Raw genomic sequence first — 27,571 nt, 5'->3', positions numbered from 1 at the left:
TAAATTCAGCTCTTAACTCTTGTTTTAACATGCTTCAACTGCACTGTTTTTCAGCACAGCCATATTCAGTATGTATTATTGCATATGAAACATGGGCTCACATAGTCTGACATTCATTTAATGCCAACTGAATAACCCCAGGGAACACAAGTGGGGTCCTAAGTTAAAGCCAGTTGTGCTTTTTGCTACAGGTAGGTCGCTTACGTGATAGCTTTAGCAGACCAAGTGTTTTATCAGGTGATATGGCTGTAAATAATTTACCAGCCACCCCATAACACTTGATTAAAACCTCCTGAAAGATCTAATTGAATTGTCTCTGAAAGAACAGATAATGGTATGACAACTGTGTGAAGGGCAGATGGCAAGTGGAAGCTCATCAGAACACGAGAAAACAATTTAGAAAAAAGGTACCTTTATCTGCATTGAGTTGTGATGATCTCTACTTGTCTGATGTTGGCTTTTATGGAAGTCATTTCTTCTTTCTGCCTTTGGGCATCTGAAGCAGCAGCAAGAGTACTGGCTGTTCTCACGAGTGGCATTTGGGCATTTGTAGAGTAAGTACCTAATATCTTAGGCAACCAGGTTAGAAAGCGTTCACTGCATCGTTTAGTGACGAGCAGCAGAAAGGATATGTACTATTCTACAAACAGGTCAAACTTGGACAAGTCATGCAGCAGTAGATACACTATGGAGTTTCAAATGAGAGGAATGCCCTGACCTCGAAGTCATACTTATTTTTGGCTGGGGTAGATTGATATAGGCTGCCAAGTTGGGTCTCAGGCTCTGGGCACAGGAGATCTGAGCTGATTCTTTTGAGTAGCAAAACAAAGTTATGGTAAACATGGGAATTGGGCTGAGTGCAAAAAGCTGACTGGAAACTGCTCCAATAGAAGATTCAATACTTTTTAAAAAATTATCAATGCATGCACCCAGAAGAATAACAGTTGCTTGTGTTATAGGGTACAATAACCAAAATAAATCATCTCTTGGTCATACAGGTTCATACCTGCTCTCAGCCACAAATGCCTGTATATAGCCCATTTGTCAGCATCTGGAAGCAGATTTGAGACTGTATTGCCAACTACCTTCCCCAAACCCCAGCAGTGAAGATTAAAAAACAAACAAACAAACAAACAAAACAAAAAAAACAAACATAAAACCACCAACTGGTTACTGATCAGCCTGCCTCTTTCTACTCACATTTCACTTGGCCTCAGATTTTTAGCTGTGAAATCTCACTGTTTCATAACTTCAGAGAAAAAGGACTGTCCTGGTATCAGGACTTCAAGGAAAAAGCCTCAGCATCTTTCCTCCTCAAATAAACAAGCCATTCTCACTGGTAAATTTCAAAATCCCTCATCCATTAGAACGGCTCTCCAATTTTCCCCATGTCCTCTGTCTCAAAATTTGAGGCCAGATAAACCTTGGAGCCACAGCAAACTTCATTAAGCAGCTGGAGTCAGGCTCAGCATTAAGAAGAACTCCAAAGAATTCTAGCAATGCAGAGACTTGCAGTGCTTGCTGATACTGTTCCCACAGCTCAGGCCCTTTGACAGGAAGCACTGTGCTGCTAACTCACCCTGAAAAATACAGTTTGAATGTGGAGATTATTCTTTGCAGTATAAAGGGGCCGTGCCTCGTATGTTAGAGACCCCACACCAGGCTCTTCTCCTTACGATGACAGGATGACAAAAAAGGCTGATCCAGCCTATTTATTGTGCACAGGATCTGTGATGAATACAGAGGCAGGGATCAGACTATGCATTTCATCGTGTGCTTCCCCCTCCCCCTGCACCCACCTGCAGGCTCCAGCAAGACAGAACTGTGCAGAACTGCTGAGTCAGGATCTCCCGTGGGGTCTCTGAGGTCTGCAGTGCTGAAGCCAGGTGACAAAGCTCTGTGACAAGGCAGAAAGTGAAGCATCTGGAAACACATATCACATCGTGGACACTTCCAATCTATCAGAATAGGGTCTGTCTGCCTTTGCCCCCACTCGCAGGGCAAGCCAGCATTCTTGTCATGCCTTATGCAGTTGTTAAAGTAAGTGAAGTGAGGGGCTGCAAAAAACTGGCCTCCGAAGGTGGACAGGTAGCAGGCATTTTCTTCTCCCTCTAGAGATCTTTACATCAGCGGTGTGCTAACCCTGAACTATTTGTGCAAGAGCAGCTGCAGCAGTGGCTGGTCAGCACGTGTCAGAACTCTTACTGCATGATTCCCGCAGGACTGGAATTGCCATCACAAAGACACTTGGGCCACTGCTTTCTCTCCTCCTCTCACCCTGTTCCAAATAGCTCTTAGCTGCTACACTGCATCACAAAGTCATCTGTCTCATCAACAATCAGAGTAATTTCTGTACACTGCTTTAGGAAACGAATACACCTTGTAGTTGCAAGGTCTGCATTTTCTTCCCAGTGTTGCCACAAAAAACTGAATGCCTTGAAGCCAGATGTTAAGTCTCCCTCAACTCACCCATTTCAGTGTGTCTGTAAGAGTACCATGGATATCTGCTAGTAGAATATTATGGGCAGGCTGGGGAACTTGCTCCTTCACTAAGAAGAAGGGCAAGGCAGTTTGATACAGAGCACAAGAGGCTGTAAGGAGCTCTCAAACACTACAGTGGGCTTCAGCTAAGAGCAGTGCTGCATCACCACACATTGCTCTTGCCCCAGTAGCTCATTTCTTGGCAAAGGAATGAAGGAATAGATGCTACTACCTTCAACTTGAAATCTTACACTGTGAGGAAACCATTAACTTCAAAGCTCTTAGCTTCAGATCACAAACTAGTCATTGCAAATAGGGCAATCTGAATAACACAGCAGAGAAAAAAAAGAGGAAAGAACACATCATTGGAACTGTTGCATGTCTTGGCAGCAGGATGATGCTGTAGATTAAGTTTCCATATGAATGAAAACCTAAATACTACTACCAACCTAGCAGAAGTATTAAGCCGGGTTAGCTGTGCCTTCAGTTGCAGACTGGCAGCTGGTAGCAGATAAGGCTGTTTGGTTGGATGCAAACAGGTAACTACTGCTACAGACAAGCCTTAAGCATCACTACAAAAAAATCCTCTCCTTTCTTCCTCCAAGCCTCAGCTCTGTAGCAACCCTCCAGCTCATTGTCCATGACTGCAGATGGTCCAGGAATTCAGGTTGCAATGGCAGGTGGCCTGCAGAAGCTCTGCCTCATTATACCCATACAAAATGCCAGCGATACAACAGCGGCTAAGTCAGGCCTGCAGCACTCAGCAAGTTTTAACACACATAATATCCTTATTTAATACAAACAGGGTTGGCAAGCCCTTTGACATCCACTCTGGGGTTTCTTCCAGCTTTGTTGTGTAAGGAAATGCAAAGTCTCTGGTGTTTGTGCTCACCTTGGTTTATCTCAGTGTCAGCTGTTTCCTTAAAACAAGGGAAAACAGACAAGAATATAGCTTCCAGAATTCACTAAAATTAGGAAAATAAATACTGCATCTGACCTGCACCTGCACTAAGAGAGTCTAATGCTACTAACTGGTGCTGGCCTGAAGCACTCAGAACTATCTCCATCGAAACTGTGGAGAGTTACAGGCCTTTGTACGAAGTGTTTTAGCTTGCGGAAAGTTTCAGTTTTGATCAGTAAGACAAATGGCCCATAAACTGAAATGTCTTGCTTCGCTGATGAAGTTTTTAAAAGGAGATATCTGAAAGTCAGAAGTCTTCTGTGGAAAGTTCAGTCAAAAACAGTTTCTCTTTTCCCTGAAACTCTGAGCAACAAAAACTTATGAACTTCTGCTTATTTTGGTGGAGCTGCAACTATCTCCTAAAGCAGATTTAACCCTCTAGCTTACTAACAAGGTAAAAAGAAAAAAAACCCCACTGTTCTAGAAGATAGAAGACTGGTGATAGAAAATTCTCAATGCCTTAAGGATGGATAAATTACTGAGCACTGTAGGTCAGCGCAGGGGATACAGTCACACATCTTCCACATCTTTCAGTAGTTACTTACTGACCAACCCATTTGCATCCCCTACCTAATAACTTGCAGTCGTTACACCTGATTGAAGTTCTCAATCTGGAAATAAATACTTATGATTTATTCTTTCTAGTTTAGTCAGCAAAACTAATAGCTAAAAATACAGCCTCACACTGGAATCTGCAAGACTCTACAATAGCCTACACACACAGCAGTAATGAGAAGCCCAAGACTTCCTTTCTAAATTTAGGTTGCTTCAAACAGAAGTGAAAGTTCTTTAATAAATCAACAAACCCATGTTTTAGAAGCAAACAACAAGAGTAGGACTGGGCAGGAAACTGCTTGCCCAACCTTTAGAACTTCCTTGAAAAAGGCTTCCAAGCATTTTCAGGGATTCAGACCACAGACCAGCAAACTGCCCCGTCCACCTCCTGGCTGCATTCTGAAAGCCATGCTCAATTAGTTCTTCTGGCAATGTCACATATCCAACTGAGAGCCTGGATCTGCTGCATCCCAGCAAGATTCCTCAGTGCCATGCTAATTACTGCTCTAAAGCAGATCTCACAGTTTCTGCTAGAGCTATTCCACTTGGGATAACTACGAATCATAGAATAATCATCAGATCACAGGCACTCTCTAGCCCCTTATCAAGGCATGATTCCTTATTCTACTGATTAAGTGTCCATGAGATGCACACAATGCAAACTAGACTTCCTCTCTACACAGAAAAGGAATGACAGACACCTGACCTCTGCTCACAAAACATTTCAAAGCAATGAGCGGCATTCACCTGTTTTATTCTTGGAGACTTGTTGCAACTGGACAGAGAATGCCATGGGTCTGCATTTGGGTTCAGCCCCCAGCCTTCAACTCTATAATTTCAACAACTTCCCCAAGCATAAGAAGAAGAAGCACATGAAACTCCTTGTTTTCTCCTTTTAGGAAAATCACTGCTGAGAAGGCAGGAAGCTGTTTCTTTTTTCCTCTCATTCATTAAAAGTGTATTTGAGTCAGACATCTAACTACATATTCTACACTATACTCTTGCTGCAATCCCTTCCCCAAATCACTTCTGACTGATCAAAAGCATTAGTAAGTCAAACTAAAAAATTCTCAGCCCATATGTAGGAGCGGGCATTTCTGGTGCAAATCTATTGGTTTTACCTGCCATCATGGCTTCAGTTTGTAGGAAACAAGTGTTTCTCATGTCTCTCAAGAGAGTACTGCTGGGCTAGGATAACCCTCTGGGATCATCTGTAAATGGCATAGCAGCCCTGCTCAGGAGTTGCATCTTGAAAGGGCAGTCCATCTCTTTTGGAACAGGTGTGCTTCCAGAGTCAAAGATCCTGTTTCCTCGCTTACCAGCTGTGGCAACTAAGCCATTGCTTTGGTGTTGCTGCTAGTCGTGTGGGATTACTCCATGGGAATGAGAAATGGGCTAGGAGGAAAGTCTCTAACATTTGTCTGAGTCAGTATCTCTGGGTGGTGTCATCTATACATCATTCTGTGCTGCGCCCTTCACCACAGCAGTAATCTAGCCAATACATTCTCCAATCCCCAAAACAGTGACAGGAAGCCAAGAATGATTTCGTTATCATTTATCTTTTGGAAAGAGAAAGCGCCCTTATTGGCTGAAAAAAAGGATGGGAAACCTTAGCCTTAAAGAAAGTAAGTTTTATCCCAGCAGCATCTGAAAGATCACATGGTCTATGGTGTCAATGTATTTTTAAGTGCAACTATTCCCTAAATAATTCTACGTGTTGCAAGACTTTTGTTAATTGTTCCTACTTATGAACAACAGGTGATAAATTTATGTACCACCATGCTGACTCATATCTGTAAATCTGTCACCCGTATGCAGCCTTAACACTCAGGGGTTTTTGTTGTGCAAAATGCAGTTACCTGCTGCCGTCTGAACTTGAGTAGCACAACAAGCTCTGTTCAAGTGCTATCTATGCAAAACTGGTTACAGCCACAGGTTTAGCTAGATATAACTGGAGTTCAGGCTGGGCTACTTGCCTGATTGCATCGATTCTGAACATGCAATACACATCAGAATTTGTATGTGGAGAGCGAGGCTTGTCAAGCACGACAGCCTGTGGGTTCCTGTTAGTGTGTGCAGGCACGTACATACAGAGGTCTTAACTCCAGGCACCGGTGAACTTCTTCACTGAGTTCAGCTGCTGTAAGGACCTCCAAGCTGGCCCCAAGCAGAAATAATTCTGCTGTAACACAATCCAGCAGCAACAGAATTTTGGAGACAAAAGCACTATTAAGATTTACTGTGATACTTTCCTTCTTGCTTCCCATTTAGCGCTTCATAGAATCCAGTCAGGGAGATAAGTACATACAGAGCTTAAAAAGTGAAGAGAAAGCCATTTTGCATCTTCATTGTGATGGCAACCTACACATCAGAGCTTATCCCAGGTATGTTAAAACACGGCTGACGACTTCTTATGTAAACATTTATATAAAATTAATTGTGAGACATAAGCTAACTTGTTAAATGTATGATTTCTGATCATCTGCAGAGACATGCTGTTAGAAAGAACAGATGATGTCTACAGACTTTGTAATAACACGTGGTTCTCTCTCCTTCCAAGTCAAAGAGATTCTCTGTTGAAACCTATGTTATACAAATAGATGCACAAATGTAGGAAAAAAAGAAAACTTTCTGCTCGCCTCTGAGAAAAAACAAATGCATTGCACATACGCAAAAAGTGAGATGAAGTAAGGGAAGAACATCTCTTACATAAGACCTGTTGGAAAAGGAAGTCTTTTCAGCTGAGCAGGGCTTATAAACATGTGGCTACAGGTTGCAGTTTGGCCTGAAAAATTCACTGCTCCCATTACTTAAAATTTAGAAACACACAATCTTTCTTATGCATACCACATAACCAACTTCCAGTCTGCAAGTTTGGACAATTACAGTTCTTCACCTTCCATTCCTCCCTTCATTTTCAATGCACTTGTTTCTGCTTAGAGATTGGTTGTTAAGAGATAAGCCTTTTCTAGTCAAATTACCAAGTGAATGAAGATAACGATAAAGCAAGTTCAAACATATTTTATCTACAGTTATCATTCAGCCAAACTGAAAGACTGATTTGAGGAGTCACAGACTTATTTGTGACACGGTACAGCTCCAATCAGATCTTCTGACCTGGTCTTGCATTTTCTGGAGATTCTGAACAAAAGACATTTCTGAGAGAGAGGTCAAAGTGATCTCTGCAGGCTGGGCCAAGGATGTCTCCATCAGAACATAGGTCAGCCCAAGAGCATTAAAGCAGTTTTCTTAAAAGCAGGCAGATGTCAGCAATGCATGCTGCTGCCCCACCCCGACACTCCCACCATAACCAGTTTGCTTCCTTCCCAGAAGCACTCCAGTTAGCTCTTATGATGTAAGAATCGAGGTAGAAAGAAAATGTATCTCCAATCTAAACATACTCAAGGTCTCAGTTCAGCCTAGTTCTGCCTCATCTTTGTCGCAATTAGCAGTGTTGGAGGATTCGTCCTATTACCAGCTTCCTAAACAAACAGACCCAGAAAGATATCACTGTTACAAAAAAAAAAAAAAAAAAAAGATAAAATATATACCTCTAACTTTGCAAAACCAGCTTAATGGTGATGCAAGGGATTAGCACAAGGACAGAGTTAAAAACTGTGACAGTTTTCTGCAAAGATATCTGGGGGCAACACTGGGTGCTTACCCCATGGCAAGAAATTGTTTGCTCTCATTATTTTCCACTTCAGTTTTGTAGTCTACTTCAGAAATGAGTAAACCTGTGAGGACAGAACTGAAAGAGAGTCATACACCAAAGCGTAGGATAAAAACACTCAAGCACTTACTCAGTAAAACATATAAAAATTAAGAAAATACAAGACCTCATGGTATCAGAGAACCTACTCTGCTAGTAACTAAGCCAACAAAATCTGCTTTGTACTACAGGGAAACTCCCTGCCCTTCTAAGAAACAGCCTTCATACATGTGAAACGGGCTCAGCTCATGGAACATATCTAAGCACATTACTTTTAAGTAATTCCCACAGTCCTTTCTTTCCCCCTTCTTCTTTCTATATTACAGAAAGTTCTGCCTACAGTCTTCAGACTGATGAGTGCTTATTTTTTCCTGCTGGGGTTCCAGTTTGACATCCTTATCTACCACGCGCTTCAGTTTGAGACCTTGTGCACAAAGAGGAATGAGGAAGGACTTGATGCATTTCAGTAAATTGGGAGGGACATAAACATGCACACAACCTAACCTTTAGTTATATTGACGTTCTTAACTTTGAAGCACACACACATTAATCATGTGGTGTACATGACAGGCCACGAAGACAGAGGAAAAAGGATAAAGTAAGTAGATCTTAGATTTGTTTTTCACTGGTGCTTTAGGCTGCTAATTCAATTCACAGTGCTACTGCTTTCAGAACTTTACTCCAGGGCTGTGCTAACCTGGGAACCAGTGAGCATGCACTGCTGTCTGACCTGCATGACACAGGGTTTAAGACAGCCGTGTTCACCCAGCAGCATTCACTGCTACACCTGTTTGGTCAGAACATCTGTTGTTTACAGATGCAGAATGTTGTGTTCAAGGAGATATCCCTTCACCTGTCACATTCACACTTCTGATACCAAAACTGGACATTATGAAAGTTTTCAACATACAAGAACTATGTTCCGACTATATTAGACAAGTTTCCTCTGCTTTTTGTTCTTTATCAATTTCACTTTTTGTTTTTAATCAAAAGTGATTTTTGATGTAGTACATTGGACTGTCTTCAAAAGACCCGTGCAGCCTGGTATTTGGCCGCAGGAGCCACTTCTTAACTTCTAGAGTTAAGTCTCCTCCCCTCCCAAAGTGGTACTTCCTGCTTCCAGTTTGTTCCTTGCATCTATCTCATGGTTTTATCACATCCCTATGGCTTTGCTGTACAGTTTACCAGTTATAACAATGCAGCTAAGTTCTCATAATTCTTTTTCTACAAAGACATTTCTGAACGTGAGACATTTAGGATCACACCAAAGCCCCAATGAAGTTTGCAGGCCCAGCAGCCATACTACCAGTAACCACTACGCAGGATCCATGAAGCCATTCAGTGGCTCCTGGAGATCTCCGAATTCGCAGCTTCTCATTCCGCTGCTACTGACTGGCAAGGAGCTGCTCACAGGCTGCACAGTGACCACACGCTGCAGTCAGGCTATTGTGCTCTGGCTCTGTGCAGTATTGGAGCACCTTCCTGGACTGACTTGTTCGGATAGGCAAATGCGTATGAACACAAATGCACACATTTCTGACACGTTAATATGGCACAATGACAACCAGCACAATGACAAAGGCCACCTGTTACTGGGGCAGCCCCGCAGCCCTCCAGGAGTCCCCATGGTACACCACGAGAAATCACAACATGAAAACAAATGCAGACCCTCAATCCCTGCAGCCCGGTTCTGTGCTCAGCAGCAGCAGACAAACCCACTTCAGACTGCGCAGAGTCACTAAGTGAGAGATTCAGCCCCTGCTTGACATCACATCTTCAGGTACAGGCAACTGAAGAGAGCAAAGGGCAGAGAGTCCGTACCTGTTCTCATAGCTTCATGGGCTGGCAGGGATTCAGCACTTGATTGGATTCCCAGAGAAATCACATACTGGGGAGCACATCAGAGATCCTTCTGATGAGGGTCAAATTTTATGATCACCAGCGAACGTGGCACCCATTGGTTTAAGCAGATAATTGCTTAAGGAATGCAGACACACACTCAATAACTATCACTAGCAATATTTTTTGTTGCTTTCAGAACAACCTGAAGATGATAGCAGGCCTATAGGCTCTGTGATTAAAGTTTTCCTTTCAGAATGGGTCCACCAGCAAAATACTGATGATCGTTTTCCAAACTGATGGCATTTACATTGTTTGAGCACTGAAAAGACAGCAGGGTTGCCAAAAGTCTACTGAAGTACTGTTATGAAGAATAGTCTTTTGAAGGCTATTTGGAGGTGGCAGGAAGAAAAAGAACTAGCAACTTTTTTCTTTTTCTTTTTCTTTTTTTTTTTTTTTTTTTTTTTGAGGAAAGAAAAGCTGAGGAAGAGAGAAACAATAGATTTCTAAGAGGCTATCCTGAGAGTTACCATCATTTGTTTTCCCTAGCTTCATTTAAGTGAGGGATTTTCTAGCATATACGTTTGTTCTAGGTTCACTATTACAAGGATTTTCCTTCTCTGAGCCTCATGCTCCAGCTCTGCAGCCCCCAGTAGTGGGCTAGAGAAAAGGAGCACTGGCCTCCACTTCTGACCAAGCAGGAGATAGGCGGGAACTGTGTACTCTGCTCAGAGCAGCATTACCTGCACACAAGGCAAAGGGAAGCACTATTCGGTATTTAAGGTCTAACAAACGGAACAACTCCGAATTCCTTTCTAAACATTCATGCACACAGTCAGATCACGTTTGAAAGCATCAAAAAGCACACGTTCTCTGTATAAAGGATTCTGTGTAACGCCTCTGAACGGCGGAGCATCTCTCCAACGTGGATCGCAATGCTGCCGTCAGCCACACCAACGGAGCGGAAAGGAGGATCGGATTAGATCAGTGAAACCGAGCCAGGGATAGAGAGACAGGCCTGGAAGGACAGAACAGGAGCCACCAGAAACAAACACCTGAGACCCGCGGGAAACGTCTGCGCGTCCAGCATCCTGGGACAAGGCACGCGACGCCTCGGCTCAGCCAGGCACTCCGAAAGCACCTCCGGTCCCCGCCTCGCCCCGCACCTGCCGCCCCGGACGCGCAGTCCGCCGCAGGCCGGCAGCCGGGCGGCAGCAGCGCGGAGGGGCGGGGGCTCATCGCGGCCTGCCCGCGGCTCCCGCACCTGTCCGGCCCGGCGCGCCTTCCCTCGCCGCGGGCACCGGCGCCGCGCTCTGCCGGCGGGATGCCTCGATGCCGGCGGCCCGACGGAACCGCGGCAGGACGGCGAGGCCCCGCAGCTTGCGCGGGGAGGCGGCCGACCCCCCTTCCTGCTTCCCTTCCGCGTCCCCCTTATCCCCTCTACGCCCGGGCAGAGAGGAAGGGGTTCTCCCTCCTCCTCCCCTCCCGCCCCCCTCCGCCGCCCCCGCCCCGGTACCCTGAAGGAGCGCGGCTCCTGGTGCTGGCGGCAGGGCCCGGCCCCAGGACCGGCGCATCCTGGCGCCGGGGCTTCCCCGGCCCTTACCTCCAGGGTGCGGATCTCCTGCTGGGTCAGGTCGTTGGACGCGGCGCACTTGGTGCGGAGCCCGCGCAGGTTGGACAGCGAGATGTCGATGAGGTCCTGGAGCAGCCCGCACTGCTGCAGGGTGCTCCGCACGGCCGGCCCCGCCGCCTCGCCGCCCCGCTCCTTCCTCTCCAGCATGCCGGCGGCTCGCAGGGCAGCCGCTCTATCCATTCCTCGGCATCAGGGAGGCCGGGGAGGAGAGGCGGCGGCGACGGCGGGGGGAGCGGCGGGCAGGGAAGGAAGGAGGGAGGGAGAGAGGGCAGGAGGCGGCTCGCCCCGCCCCGCCTCGCCTCTCCTCTCCGGGCAGTTACCGCGTATCAGCACGCAGCGCGCCGAGTCGCACCGCGGGAGCGCTCGTCCCGCGCAGATGGCAGCGGCTCCGCGAGGGGGCGCGGGCGGCCGCTCCGCCTCAGCATCCCTGCATCAGCGGCTCCCGCCTCAGCGCCCACCTCGGCGTCCCTGTGTCTGCCTCAGCAGTTCCCGCCTCAGCCTCTTGCTGCCCACCTTACAGTCCCTCGGGCCCCCGCAGGTACGTTGGGACTCGGACCTCGTCCCACGTGATCCCGGCCGTTGGCACACCGAGAGACGGGGAGAGGGGTGACGCCGGGCCCGGCCCGGTCCGCCCTGTGGGATGCGTGGGCCGGGGCTGATGGTGCGTTGTCCCGCTGCGGAGCGGGTCCAGCCGAGTCCTTGCGTCTGCAGATGCCAAATGCCCCAAGAACCAAAACAGAGCTTAAAGATGGCGTACAAACTGCTGTATGTTTTCAGCGCCGTCCCACAGAAGCCCCTTGGTGATTCCAGGTGGGTCGGCCGTGGCCGTGGTGAAGCTGGAGGTGCTGGAGCCCTGCTCCTCCGGTTGAGGAGTTGCAGAGTCCAGTGGTCCTGTCGTGGTTCTGTGCTGGTGCACGGATACAAACAACGTGCTGACCTTAAGCAAGTCCCTTGCCAAGGCCATAGAGTGTTTTCCTAAAATAGGGTTTCCCACATGTTCTGTAAATCCATCAGATATGTGTGTTCTTTGACATAAGTGTCTGCATAGTAAAGGCCTGGCACATGAGGTGGGTGTTATTAAAAACAACTTATAAACACTTAAATGTGATACAGATTTATTCATATCATGAATAAGAGAAAACGGCCTTGTGAAACCACTATGGGCTCATCTTTCACAGTGGAAATTCTAGAAAAGTGGCACAGGCACAGGTAGCTGCACAGCAGATGCATTGGCTGCAAGTGCTGTCTGTTGGGCTCACCCAGAGCTGTGTGCATTGCAGTAGTGTGGGACACATCCCTGCAGAGCTGACCCGCCCAGCTGCCTGCACATGAGGACTGTTCATCTGACGTGACAGATGCAGGACAATGTAGTTGTGCTCTGCTGACAGGAGATAGCCTCTTTCAATGGATCAGATTGACAACAGGTTTAAAAAGCCAGAATGATGTCTGAGCCACGCGTGGCAATACAGAAGAAAGTTTTATGCGAAATGAAAAAAGAGGGGAGGATCTGTGGATATGGGACATGAGGTAGTGGAGCAGGGCAAATCAGTTGACACAGATGTTTTTCTCATTATTAGGTGAATATTGGTCTATGCGTTAGTTTGGCTGTGTTTGCATCAAATAGTGTGATGTACTCTGGTGATTATTCTTAAGAAGGTGGGTCAGGCCGAATATTTGATTTCATTATTCTTCACATGCTGCAAGTTTCATCCACACACAAAGGGCTTTGCTGGATGAGGGCTTAGTTTGCCATGTGATATGTCCTATGGTTTTGGAAAAGTCACTTTATTACCTCCATCATTCCAACCTAATGAAAAAGTCTTTACACCCCCCCTCTTAGGAACACTGAAAGTTTAGCACTGGAAATTGTAGTTTGTAGAAGTGTGACAGACTGTAGTCTTGAATTACAAGTGTCTGGATCTTAGCAATGTTATTAACAGGGGTATTATTATCATAACATTCTTTGTATACTTGCTTGAGAACGTCCATTTGCTAGAAGACAACAAACCAGGTTTATTGCATAAGAAAGCAAACCAGGAAAATTATGGGCTATGCGTGACAAGATATTTGGCATTCTCTCTGAATGTTGATGTACTGTGTTGTGAGTGCTGGGCTCCTTAACTGGCTACAGTAAGCGGGCAGCATTCCAGTTCCAGTGTACAAGTCTGCCCTCCAGGCCTGCATGGAAAAATGTGCTGACTAAACAGTCCTTGTCATGAATTCTTGTCCCTGCTCAGCACTGCTTAGTGGCTTGCATGTTCATGAGGCTGTCACCTTTGCAGAAATGGAGAATGTCTGAGTGCTCTTCTGTGGAAGAAGATTAGACAAGTGCGCTGCTTTCTTCCAGGCTAGGTGCTTTGACTCCCATAGCAAGGCAGGAAAAACAGACATTGAGATGCTCACACTAATCATGGGAACCACTGTCTTATGCTGAGATGAACCCCAAAGCTGCCTTAGCAGAGGACCACAAACTGGGGTGTCCTGCCGAGCTGCAGCCAGCATCATACAGGGTGAGCGCTGAGCAGATGTGATGCTGAGATACCTGAGATACCAGGAGCAGATTTTTGTGAACACAGAGGTGAGGAGGTAGTGTAATGTTTGAGATTTCATGGTCAAGGCCGGCAGGATTTCACAATAAGTCTGTCCCTTATTCCAGCCCCACAAATCAGCCATGACAGAGCACCATTTTATACTGTTCCCACATATGTTCACATATATGTTTTAAGGCCTTTATGTAATTCCTTAAACACACTGTGTTTCTAGGAAGACAATAAAGAAGTGTGCATGGGAGAATACAGCTCACAGTTGGGACAATAAAGGTGATGGGAAGCATACAGTAGCCTTTATTGCATATCAAAAAACAACAATAGTTTTGAAAACAGGAGAGTGTGGAATGCCTGAACTGGATAAGAGAGAACTGCTGAAAGCTTGGTTCAGCCACTGACCTACGAACTGAAAGGATTTGTCTTCCTCTCCACCTCTCTTATCTCTTGACAACACAGAATAAGTTCTATGGGACAAGGATTTTCCCTTACTAACTGCCACAATAAAGTCCAAATGTTGCTAGCAAGTCCTGTTCCATAGGCCTTACTAAATGTCTTCAGCTCAGTAACATAAGCTCACTGGAGAAAAGCAGAGAATTGCTTCTTTTTTTTTTTTCCCAAAGAAAGAAAAGCACTGATGTATTTCACATACTGCTTTTATCAAGCCTTCTATTACCTCTTTAGGAAGCTTGTCCCAATTACAATCTGCTATCACAACACTGAATTTAGATGATGAGACTGAATTACTCAGTTTGATGTGTTTAACACAGATAATAGAAACCTGTTTTAAGAAAATTCAGTGTTAGGATTTGAAGAGCTGAAATGTTAAGTGATTCAAATAAAAGAGGCCTTTATTATTGATGATTTTCCCCTCAGAGACTTCCTCCTACACTAACAGTATGAGTATTCCTTTCTCTTTGCAGTACAGTGCAATAATACACAGTAGTTCCTACATGCTTGTCTGCTATGAAATTAAGAAACTTCAGCCCTATTTTTAGACATGCTGTTAGATAGTCTTTTCAGAATATGCAGAAAAAGTAAAGATGGTGAGGTAAGGTTCATGGGATAAATTCTAATCATTTTCCTCAGTATAAACATCTCCATTGCCTACAGCAGAACCAAACCAATGCATATGAATTTGAGATTTGCCTCTGCACCTTCAAGAAAATGCTTAGCGTAAGTTTACTTCTCCCACAGATTTTTTCCTGCTCAGCTGCCTGTTTGGTAAGCATACTGCAATAATTTACAACTAAGGGCCAAGTTGGATCAAGCAAAACACCCACTTCTTTCTGTCTACATCTTTTTTTCCTTCTTTTATATCACTGGTCATCAGAGAAACCAAGAATTTATAGCAGTCTTCTGCCACTTAAAATGGCAAGGTCAAAAGTGAGGGATGGAACAGTGAATCCACAGGTTTGACAGCAGTATTTACCAATGGGACCACGGATACATGAAATAAAGAGATATGGGAAACTGAAATGTACACTGAGAATAATGGAGTATGTGAAAATTAAACATTACTGCTATTCTTAAAAATCAGTTGCATTAGTGGGAGAAAACTATTGTACTTGGTCAAGATAAGAGAAATATTTCACAAATGGAGAACATGAGAATCTAGCTGTGTATCTGCAGTCATTGTTTTCTCTGGACAGGTCAGCAGCAAGGAACTTTGACATAGGACTGGAAGGAAGATCATCAACATGATGTGTTCATCTGAAAAGACCTTGCCTCCTGGAGTCGTGTGAGTAAGCAAGAACTGTAGCTGTTAGAATAAGCAAAAGCTGTCTAGCTTTAAGGACTAAGAAGGCTTGAAATTTCAAATGTTAATATTCTATAAAACAAATACAAAGACTTAATATTTATTTTTAGAAACATCTCATGTGTTTTGCAGGCTTTTCCATGTTGCAAAAGTACTGCCTTTTCTCTGCTATTTATTACCAGGCTCTTCTGTTTAGACTATAAACTGCTTGGGGCAGGAAGTGTCTTTTACTGTCTCCTCGCACAGCAACGCCTGAATCACAGCTAGAAGCCTCTAGGCTCTGCCATAATGTAAATACTAACTAATGATAGCAGGGAGGACTTAGCTCCCGCCCCACTTGGAGGCTCGCCAGTCTGCAGGGTTTGTTATAGCAGCACACTTGCCAGCACTGAAAAGTGACAAACTTTGTTGGTGAGAGATAGTCATAGGTCTAACAAGGAGAGGAAACACTCGTCTCTAGAGACAGAGGCTTATGTCTCTGCATGGATAAACATACCAAAGACTGGCTCATGCTGCCATAACCCTCTTGTGCAGTTTATATATTGGCACTGTATATGTGTGTGAGGCAAAAAGACAAATCTTTGGATAACAAAACAACACATGGATAATCAAAAATGATGAAGCAGCTTTACCTCACAAAATCCTGGGGCAGGTAAGCTGCTGCTCTTTCCCTAGGACAGGCATACCCATCCCTGCAAGGAGCTTCCCTATGTTTGTTTTATCTGTGGCAGAATAACAAGCTTATTTGGTTAAATATTCTGAGAGTAAAAATAAAAATAAGAAAGAAAGAAAGCCCAACAAGCCATAATATGGCAAGGGAGGAGGAATATACTGTGGTGCAAAAAACACGCTCGTGTTCTACAAGGCTTTGTCGAGTGTATTGCGTAAGGAGATTACAGCCCTCAGTTGCAACTACAGCTAAAGGTTTTAATTGATTTTGCCAATACCTCTGTCATTAACGCGTTACAGAGCTGCATCACAACAGCCTCTCTTACACCTTTGAGAAAATGTTCCAAAGCCCATGGTAATTTTCAGAGATGTTATTCCACATGACTCCATTCCCCCAAGCCCTTCATTCTTCTTATTTTAAAAAAGCGAAGGAAGTTTGACACATTAATCATCTATTCACATTACAGTCTGTGCTCGTGGATTTGTTTGATATTACATGGCCATAGAAGTGAGCGAGTCCAGGTTCTGCTTTTGCACACCCTGTGTAAGGCCTGTACAGCACTTCAGTGTTTTGGCAGTGTAGTTATCTTGATTAGCATAATGAATAGAAACTCCTCACACCTCTGTATGCCACTCTTCTGCCAGCAAAACTCTTGTCTTTGCCAGTTTTAATGACAAGAGGAAAAAAACAAACAAACAAAAAAAAACAGTTCTTTCCTGATGCAGCTTGTTCTTTGTGGAGAGATTTTACCATCAATTCTTGCACTGTTCTGTGGGAGGCCTTGCTTCCAGTTCTGCAACTCTGCTTCCACATCTACATGTGCAATGCCCCAGAAGTGGGGTGACCACATACATTGCTCAAACAATTCATTATGTCTCTCATCACATACCTAACAAGAAGGCTGTGCTGGGATCAGCAAGGCTGGCTGGATAATCCACATCCCTTTCCATGGGAGGAGCAGGACCACAGAGACCACTGGCTCCCATATCCGCGTTCTTCTCAAGATTCATCTGCACATCTGAGGCAGCCATGTCCTTCCGTCGCACGTGGTGTGACCTTGGAGGAACTACTGCCATCTTCCACTTGTAAAATACCGATGAAGTTTCTTTGCCCTAAGCATTCTTGTGCATGTGCCTTATAGCTCTTAAGTAGAAAGCTTTGGGAAGAGCCTGAATAGATTGTTAGAACCGTGTAGAAGATAGACATGGAAGGAGCTGGCTTTCTGAAAGTCCAGATAGGAGAAAATAACTATTCTAGCATAAATTATATATATGCATACATAAATATTCCAGTAAATATCTATGATTAGAGAATGTTTTACTTGCTGTAATCTGTAGAGCTGTCTAGATAGCTGAAGGTACAGCATTAGTTAGTTCAGCCAGTGTAAAACAGATTGGGTCAGCTTGTATTAAGAGAGGATGAGTCCAAATGCATCCAATTGGTATTGCCTATAGAATCCTTACATAGGAGGTAGAATTCTGCAAGCACTGTCTGCATATATCAGCATTCCTCCTGGCCTTACCACATGCTCCTGCTCACTGAGTCAGGCTCTCAGAGGCCAGCCTATGAAAAACCTGCAGATAGTCTCAAGAAAGCTTACAGCATTGTTGGGAATATTTAAAAACTCAGACCTTTCTTCTGCAAAAAAACTGGTTCAACTATCATCACTATCATCACTACAGTGATAATAATAGGAAGAAACTTATACTCACAAATCAATCATTCTAGCTCTTGATGAATTGAGAATTAATCTGCAGAAAGAAAAGCAAACAAGATCTTTCGTTCCTTCCTATTTAAAACCCTTTGAAATCAGTGTCTTCCCTGTCAGTGACTTTTGGATGAAGTTCTCATTCTGCCTTCCTTTTCACTGTCCCTACAGTACCATGAAAATTCAAGCTGTTTCTCTTTACTTCCTTCCTCTCCATAAAACATCTAATAATCAGCCATCTGGTGTCCAAGATGCCTTAAGTATTAGGGCATTTCCTTTATCCAGGGGAGGCTTTTGAGAAGAAAGATAAATGTGTTCATGACCTACCCCTGCTGCGTGCTGATTAGGGTCTGGCATTTTTTCTTTGTTCACAAGGATTATTGTAATGCTAAGTTGTTTAGTAGAGAAAAATATTTACAGGGAGAGTCCTAGTTTCTGCTGTAGCAGATTTTATGACATTCCTTGAGTATTCTTAATTAGAATTATATATAACAGTATGATAGCTGTAAGGTATGTTAAAGACCAAGTGGAATTTTGAAAGGAGAAGACAAAGTGATCTATAGAAAGTGTTGTATCCTAAGCCACTACATTCTTTTTCTTTCTCAATTTAATTCTGACTCACACTGGTACTTTATTTTTCAGAACTAAGTAAAAAACGTAACCCCTTCCTTTCCTTCTGCACTGCAGACTGGTAGCCAGAGACCCAGTGCTGCAATATAAACTGTGTACGGGGCTCTATTCAAGTCAGTGATTGTCACTGGGGAACAAGGGTTCTGTGCACCATGCTGTATACAGCTGGTCAGGTCTCAAGGTAGATGATGGACTGAGATTTGAGTATGAGAGGAAAATATTGAAGGTCACACAGAAACCATGAAAAAGAATCCATTGGACCATGCATTAAAAAAAAGAAAGAAAGAAGGAAAGAAAGAAAGAAAGCCTAGAGAGTGGGGATGGATCAGACTAAAATGAAAATAAAAGCAGAATGAAGAAACTGCCATCTAAACTAGAATGAAAACAACCTCTTGCTTTATTCTATGTTGATTTGTCGGCCAATGCTTGATGTGAAGGAGTTTTATGTCCTAATTTGTGAGCCCTTGGGAGTTGCAAATTGTTTGTTGTCTTGACTGTGGTAGCATGAAGAGAAGCCAGTAAGGTGCTGTTCATACTCATGGAATGATACTCCATTCCCATTAGGGTGCAGACACTAAACGTTTGTACTAGGATTCTTCACCTGATGGAATGCTTATGTACAATAAACAGTTTTGGTCAAATGGGAGTTTGTGAGGAGAAGTGAAAAAAAACACATCCTTAAAATCACTTTAGACTGTTTTTGTATACATTCTCAGTAAACAGTTATATGTATATTTCTTTTTCTTTTTAAAGTCACCTTTAAGAGCATATACCAGCCAAATCCCTGTTAGAACTCCACATACAGTTCGGACTTTGGATTATAGTAGTCATACGGTGTTTAAGCTACTTAGTGCATCCACAGATTAACCAGCAAACAGCATACATTAGCACGAGTTCAAGAAGTAGTAAGCTAGCCTAAACTTTCTGTGCAAGACTATGCAAAACTTCCTTTAAATAAACACATTTGGGTTAGTGTAAAGACCCAAAGCTGCATGCATATGCTTAACTTTTCAACCAGCAAACAGTCCCCACCCCAACTAGCACAGTGTACATGCAGATACATATTTTTCTGATGATGCTACAGAAAATAGTGAAACATATATTCTGCATTCTACTTGTACACAGTAAAACTCTTTATAAACTCCACTAGGCATATTTTTTTACATGTATGTTTGATTTAATTTTCTCATATTGAAGCATACCACGGTATAAATGCTCTCCGTTCTGGTCCTGTAATTATCAGATGTGATTTTAAACATTTAATCATGATAGCAATAAAGTCTCATATAACAGAGCAGTTCATACAAATACAGGTAATTTAAAACCATACACCTAGAAAGCTAAATTTTGGTCCCTGGCTTTTTATGATGCCAAAAAGCCTTTGTGTCAATTCTTTTACTAACGTAGGTGTCTCATGCATCTTCTTCCTGCAACAGATATGAGCTGTGTTAATCAGTTATGCTCATGGCTTTTAAGTACTTTGCGGTCTTGCTCCAGTGCATGAAACATTTTAGGAAGGCAGAGCGAGTAAGGTGTGGACAGCCTGAAATCATGGGCTGTGAAACTGAAAGGTACGGTGTTACGTGATAGCTCCTGTTATTGGCCCTGACTCAGCCAAAACCTTTAAACATAAGTTGTCCTGATAAAGTCAGGCTGGGAGGTACACTTCTGTGTCCAGCTGAACCTACATAACAAAGTGACTGAAAAATCCAGCTCTAAACAGACTTATTTTCTGGTGGTCAAACTTCTACTCCCCGACCGCATTCTGCAGCTTTGCTCTGGTGTGGTGTGGGCACACTGAGTTGCACTGCAATCTCACTGCTGCAGTCCTGTTCTTCTGTCTTCCCAGCAGAGAGGAGTATAGCCTGCTGATACAGTTTATGCAGATACCTGGGGTGGTTGGCAAAAAAATTTCTTTAGACAGGAAGTGCTAGAAAGCACAGCCCATCTCATTACCCCATTTCTGTCAGTAATGCTAGTGGTAGGGCTCAGCTGTCCCAGCTCTGCACAAACATGAGCTCTAATCTTGCTAATAACTTCTAGAGAGAGAAAGCTCTTGGATAGTGCTTGTCAGCATTTGAATTCCACCTTTCAATTTTCTGCTAACTCTTCTTCCTCAGTCTGCATCGCACTCATCAGCTTCCACAGTAACAATGTCTCTGGGAAAGGCTTGCCCCAGAATCAAGATAAGCAGAATGTAAATGTTAGCAGGAACTGAGCCAAATTTTTGAAGATTCTGGCTCTCACCTCACAGCATCAAATAGGAAACTGTTTGCATTCATGGCAGATGAATGTCCAGGAAGGATCAAAATAAACCCCTGCCACTTTCTCTCATATCCAAGCTTAGTTTTTCCTGATTCAGCAGCTCACAAGTTTGTTTGCCTTTGTTCTCACTGCAAAACTGAAGAATTAATTCAACTGAGAAATAATCAGCTACTGCCTGCTTCTGCAGTTCATGAGGAAAAAGTCCCCAGTACCTCCTGAGGAAACCCCAACACTGGTTCACAATAGGGGCAGAGATCTCAGTGCAGAAAAGTGTTTTTCTTCAAGACGTTACATAGGCACAGCATTGATTTTAAGTCCATATTTAAGTGCCATAGCAGTCATATGACAGAAGCATTTACTCCGAAGTCATGATAGTACCTGATTTTAATTGCTACTGCACAGGCTTTGCCTAAGCACACTTTAAGATGCTAACTCGAAGCCAAGTGTTTATCAGCCCAGGGTAAAGTGTTTTGCTAAGTGAGAGCTTAAGGATTTTCCAACCTTATTGATTCTATGATTCTTTGATTTTATCACTCTGGGTAGTCTCTCCATTACAGGAAGAAGGGCAGCAGAAGCCCAGCTTTTGCCATTGGAATGATCACTCTGCACCACAAAGTGTGGGTTGTTTTCATTAAACAAAAGAGCAAGTTGAAAAAGCTAACACGTAATTCTTACTTATTGCATTGATCTTTTCAGTGTGTCTGCAAGTTAGCTGTGTAGATCTCATGTAGAGCAGCGGGTAAACGCCCCTTGACTTTACTTAGTTTATGATCAAGTTCAGAGCAGGTGCTGTGAGGCTAAATGACCTGTTTGTCTGGGAAGGCAGGAATTCTAACTGCAGGTCCTAAAATTGGTGTCACTGTATTTTTTGAGCATAGTGATGGGAGAAATAAATCTCTGTGAATGCAAAAATTTGTAAATTTATAAGAAACAACAACAAAAATAAAAAACACAGAAAAGAATTAAGAAAATTAAGAAAGCAAAGCTTTTCTGCATCTCTCTTGTAGTAGATCCTACGGTAGCTTGGATACAGTCATCAGAAGGAAAGAGACAAGGAAGTTACAGTCTTAGTCTTAGCTTGATCATCATGGAGTTATTCAGAAAGTCAGGTCTGTGTGTAGTTGGGAATGACAACTAGTTTTCACGGCCCTTTCCTCTCTGGGATGCTGTCTCTCATCACTAATAGCAGCCTCCCAGTGTAACAGCACTGATAGCAGCCCCCCAGTGTCAGGAAATAATACTAACACATCCTCTTTGCAAAGTTATCTAAAAAAGCAGAGAGGAATTTTTTTTCTGACTGCAGTTGAGTGACACCAGCCCTACAAAAGCCATCTGCAAGGCAGTCCTCCTTCCTTCCTTGCTTTTAATTTCAATTCTTTTTATGGCCAATATATTTCCAAACACTTCACAGGAGACTCTGAGTTGACAGCTTTTGCAGTTTCTGGTCATTTGTATTACATTAATGCAACAGATTTGCAGCAGACCTCATCCTATATAGTTTACCAACAAAACTGGAGTAGCTCAAAGTACTTTTAGCTAAGAGGGGAAATTGGCAGAGCAGAGCACAGGAAAGCAAATAGGTCAGCTACCCAGGCTAAAGAACCAATGGATTAGCATGGTATCTGACATCTCAGGTGCTCATGTTTCCACCATTTGATACAATTTCTGTTTATTTTTTGTTCAGATGAACTCCCCTCTTTCCTATTAATAAACTTGTAGTTATAGGGAAAGGGAATGTTGGCATGAAGCAGCACATTGTGTTTCTTTCCCATGGGAAAGCCCTGTTCAATGAAAATTGAAAACTACTTTCAAAGGCAAGATTTATCTTGGTAGATCTATCTGTTCTTCAAGCCAGAATATGTTTCTAGTGCCATGAAAAACTAAGGGCAATATTGTGAAACTTTTTAGGCAGCGCGAGGGAAGAGTCCCTAACCATAGCCTGTGGTTCACTGGCAGAATGTGTTTCCAGTAGTTTGGCTTCCAGTCAGTATAATAATGATTTCAGAAACCATTTCAAAGGGAATGATGACCTGTGGTTGAGACACTGAGACTGGGGCAGTCTAGTTCAGTTCTTAGATCTTTCAGAAAGTATAGCTCTGGGCAAATCATCTAATCTGTTAGCTTCCACATGGAGTAGAGAAGACAATGTTTCCTCTCTCTGATACCTAAATTTAAGCTACATAGAGCACTTAAGATTTCAAATTACAAGGATGAAAAGAGTAGATTTGATCTATACCCTTGCTTCCCAGAATCCCTTTCAATAGGTCAGATTTTGCCAATTACAATGGTACAATAAAAATAATTCCCTTGGTTTAGTGGAGTTACTCCAAATATTCACCGAGCTAAATCAATTCAGAGCGTAAAGTACTAGGTCTGAATTTGTTTCTTTATTGATGGGATTGCGGTCACAGCCTGCAAGTTCTGCAGTTCTGTGCCATCTCTGAGATTTGCAACTCCTCCAAATTCAAAAGCTCAGTTTGGTAATATATGTTATATTTTACCAAAACATGAAAACAAAAAATGGGCCCCCCTCAAATGTAATTTGCCCTGAACAATTCACATTTAAAATAGGAAATTTGAAATATCAAAATTACAAGCATACAAATGCTTCCACAAGGATAATCAGGATATTACACTTGCTAGTAATTTTATGTAGGTGTTCAAGCTATGAAAGAACTCATCTGGTCCTTTTCCATTCTATAGTTCTGTTACAAAGCTATACATCTTGTTGGCTCTTCTAGATGTCTTCAAAATAGCAGCTACCAAATTGTTACTCTCTGTATTTCTTCTACATCCTGACCCCTCTTAGACCCTTCAAACGGGAAGTTTCACAGGCAGAAAGGCTGCTACAGAAGTATTCCCAGCTCCACTTATCAGCCTTGGCCCATCTGAGAAACAACAGAACTGGAGCTGCAAATGTCTTTCTGCTCACATCTTTCCCTGTCTCACATGCCCCAGAGCCACACAATAGGGGAACTGTTTAGAATATCATAGTGGAGTTTTGCCTACAGCAGATACAGCCATCTGCAAAGAATTCACATTTCAAGACGTGCCAGTTCCAATGTATTTGAAAATCACAACTAGTCAGCAGGACTGGATGCAGTCTGCATTGCAAAACGCTTGGGTGCACTCATATAATTGCATAATCCAATGTTGTGAACTCCCTCTTCTCAGACAATGTGTTTTAGATATTGACTGCACAGAAGGTCAGCTTGTGCTAGAAAAACAAACAGGCTGCTTTGCTTACTGCAGCAGTATAGGGAAAGCTGGGAATAGGCTATGAGAGGAGACATTTAGCCTTGCTAACTGTTGTTATTGTGATGTGGTCAAAGCACTTCAAGCTAGCTTTTAGCAGTCCAGACTTAATGTTTTCTTTTTCGTACAGTGATGTGTAGAGGGACCAGTTGAGATTGAATTCTAATTACATTAGTCATTATGCAGACAGTTCTCAGTCCAAACCACTGTCTAAGTGCATGAGACATACTGGTAAGAGGTGCACTGTGTGCACCAGAGCATGGCATACAGATGCACAAACTTCTGTTCCATGTAGTACACTGCCTCTGCTTCTGAAAATACTAGGTAGGTCAAGGCAGTTGTGGAATCCCTAATAATGTACTTATTGATTTGGGGCAAATTTCACAGAAGAGTGGAGATTTTACAGATAATTAAAACCCTACATGTTTAGGGAAGATAATCTTGTGATGCGAGTTCAAAGCCTCAGCATGGATTATTACTTACAGACACTGAAGAGTTCTCAAACATTCCCATAAGAGAAGCTACATTTGGAGGATACAGTTAGCCACAAAATCCAAATTGCTTTTTGTCATGGAATTATCTAACACATCTGAAAGTCCAAGTGAGCCACACAATAATTTAGAGCTAGTTTTCTTCTTGTTCCTTGAATCAGGTTATCCAGACTCTTGCAGCCTGCACAAAGCAGCATCTCCAAGCAGAGTAACTTTCCTCTGGAGAAGTAGTTGGGAATTAAAAGTGGGGGAAGAAAAAATAAATGTATGCATTAGCAGCTGAGCTGAGAAAAGAGCTTTGACATTCAGTTGCTATTCCTATAGCAAGCTCTCACCTCAGATTAAATGCCTCTGGATAATCCTAAAAGCTGAGGCTAGAGCTGCATGAGAAAGTAAGAGAAGATGTGAGTACAAGACAGAAATCAGAAAAAAGGTACATGGGGTTTTTACCCCTCCTGGAGCCAATGGAAAAATGACCATGCAACATTACGGATAGAAGTGTGGCTGCAAAAATGTTAGGGACTTGTCTTCCAGTATGGAAGTGTTGGAGTATTTCCAAGTTTCTAAGGCTCTAGATAAAGATGCATGCATTTTTCTCTAAAGGGATGCAGTTAGAATGACACAGCCTTCCCTTGCCAGGGACACAAGAAAAGCAGAAAAACAGTGCTTAATTAAGATATAATTTATTTTTCTCTTCAACTGGGAGCTGTCACTGTTCTGTGAGGCAGATAAGGCAATGCATTAGAAAGGCACATAAATTGTGCTGCCAGGGAAACCTGGCTTTTGTTCTTGCTTTGTTGCTTCCTTTAATCCTATGTATGGCATTCCTGCTGTTGGGGCATGATGGAAGCTTGTAAATAATGGACAGGCATAGTATTCACAGTGCACATTTGCTGGGCAGATAGATTCTTCAAAGGAATATATGCTTAGAGCCAATTACATGCAGAGAAATCAGAAAGATAACAGATGTGTTAGGTATTCCCCTGATGGCAGGAGTGGTGGTTAGGAGGGAGGGTGGAAATTCAAGCAGAGGAAGACAGACTGAAAAATAACTGTGGAGCTGTGTGCACTTACTTCTGTAGGGAAAAAGGAAACTCAGTAAATAATGACAACCACCAGTTCAGCAGCAGCAAATAATCTATTATTGGTTATCTTCAGCTCTCAATTAAGCCACCTGAATTGGGAATGCTGTGAGTTTATAGCTGGAGGTGTACCTTGTGTGTCAGGGTACCCATTGTATGTCCTACTGGCATGCAAGGCAGGGTTAGTAAGCTTAACAGATCCATGCAGTCTAGGATGCTCTCCTTACTGTCAGGTGCACTCTGAATACCAGGACTGCCTCCTCTGGTGATTTTTAAAGAAGCAGAATTTCTAATACAGGACAATAAAAAGAGAATTCTTCCAATGAGCTCCTGGTAATAAAGACTGGTTTTAGACATAGCGCACTCTCCAGAGATCCCAGTGTGGTATTAGGAGAGAAATGCAGTCTGGCTTGCTTTTTTGGCTCTATATGGTATGTAGTTTTGGCATATCACACAGGTAATGTCATAATCTGTTTTCAGGCTGAAGCCAATCAAAATGTACCTTTCTCTTTCACAAGTTTTTGAAAAGGTCGATCAGTTAATGAGGAGTAATTTATCATGATAAATGATATTTAGAGGATCATTTTTAGAACTTCTGATACACTGGGCTCTAAATTGACTTCAGAGATAAGTACTGTTCAAAGTCTTCCTGCACCAAGGAAGGAAAGCTGGTCTGCTGTTGTGAGTTACAGGCAGAGCTGAAATCAGACTACGGTGGGTTCATCTGGTAGCCTGGATCCTCATCCTCTGGGAAATGCTGTGCAATAGTGAAGTGGTAAAAGGAACTGTGGATACTGAAAATCAGGAAAGGGCCTGCGCTGGCTCATTCTCTTGTGACTGTGGGCAATCCCTCCTGATTGTTAGCTGGGACAATGATGGCAAGAACAGGAACATAGACAAGGTATGGGAGAAGGCTCTGACATGGGCTGTTCTGGAGATTTGTGCTGGATGGCCAGAACAGCACAAACAGCACAACAGCTCCTTTCTATTCCTGAAAGCTGCAAAAAATAAGATGAAAGCAGGGTAACACATTAAATTCCTACTCAAGCTTTACATGCATGGAGAAACAGTTGCATGTAGGCAAGCTCTTTATACTAGTTTGGTATTTTTAAGTTATTTGGCAAAATGGATAAAAAAAATTGAATACACATCAAGTCCAGCTGAGCTGTGCTGTGAGATGTTTCAGAAAGGTTCTACCTGGTGTGTCTCAGCTCCAGAAATAATGGCCTTTACCATGAAACTAAGGTTTACTGACTCAGATGATGACATATTAAGGGAGGTAAATAAATATCAACCTCGGTTTCAGGAGCAGAGCATTTGACAGCCTTCCCAGCCTTCAGCCCATGCTGCAGGAGTGCTGGGCAAAGGCTGAGGTATCTCAGTAAGGATGTGTGCACACACCCACATCAGCTCACATATGCAAGTGGGACGTGCAAATTTGGGCTCTGGGAGTCCCAAGAGCAGAATGGATTCCACAACCGCTTGTAGAAGCAATCACTGTACTTTCCCACACAGTCAGAACAACGTCGTAGAGATCTTGTGTATTAAGAGAGGGAGAAACAAAAGGCTGCCAGCAAGAGGAGACCGGCAGAGGCCTCCCGGAGAGTTTTCTTATCTGAAGTTTGCTCTCCAGTGACCCAAAATGGCCGCTTATCTGTAGCAACAGTGGATTGATTTAAAAGTGCAAGAAAACTTGAAAGAGCTTATTGAGTTACTTAGATAAATACTGTGCAGTAATGTCACAAAGGGAGTAGATGACGAGCTCATGATGGAAATGCAATCCTTTCCTGTCACTGGGAATCAAGGATTTTGTCTGCTGAGCTTAGATGGAGATTTGAACTATGGAAAACTTTGGGACGTTCAGGGCTGGAAGCTTAACTCCCTCCTGCCTAGGATTTGCAGTGAAGGGTTTGACAGTTTTCACACAGTGTAGGGCTATTTAAGGATCCTGGGATAAAAATGTATGAACGCTTCTTCCCTGTAAGAA

General features: G+C 43.2%; 1 protein-coding gene and 1 long non-coding RNA gene across 2 annotated transcripts in view; one reads left to right on the top strand and one right to left on the bottom strand.

The window, feature by feature from the left end:
• The window catches only part of KSR1 (kinase suppressor of ras 1), a 57,785-nt gene extending 46,291 nt beyond the window's left edge, over positions 1–11,494 (bottom strand). The window contains exon 1 of the mRNA XM_085240585.1: positions 11,152–11,494. Coding sequence (XP_085096711.1) covers positions 11,152–11,361 — 210 coding nt within the window. The 5' untranslated portion in view covers positions 11,362–11,494. The remainder of the gene's footprint in view (positions 1–11,151) is intronic.
• A 3,641-nt stretch (positions 11,495–15,135) lies between these two features.
• Positions 15,136–27,571, top strand: part of LOC109370662 (uncharacterized) — a 29,903-nt gene continuing 17,467 nt past the window's right edge. Inside the window, exon 1 of the long non-coding RNA XR_014887554.1 lies at positions 15,136–15,465. This is a non-coding gene — a long non-coding RNA (uncharacterized LOC109370662). The remainder of the gene's footprint in view (positions 15,466–27,571) is intronic.

Source organism: Meleagris gallopavo, chromosome 21 (assembly GCF_905368555.1).
Source record: "Meleagris gallopavo chromosome 21, MGAL_WU_HG_1.1, whole genome shotgun sequence".
NCBI classification, from domain to species: Eukaryota; Metazoa; Chordata; class Aves; order Galliformes; family Phasianidae; genus Meleagris; species Meleagris gallopavo.
This window is presented reverse-complemented; position numbering and strand designations above follow the sequence as displayed.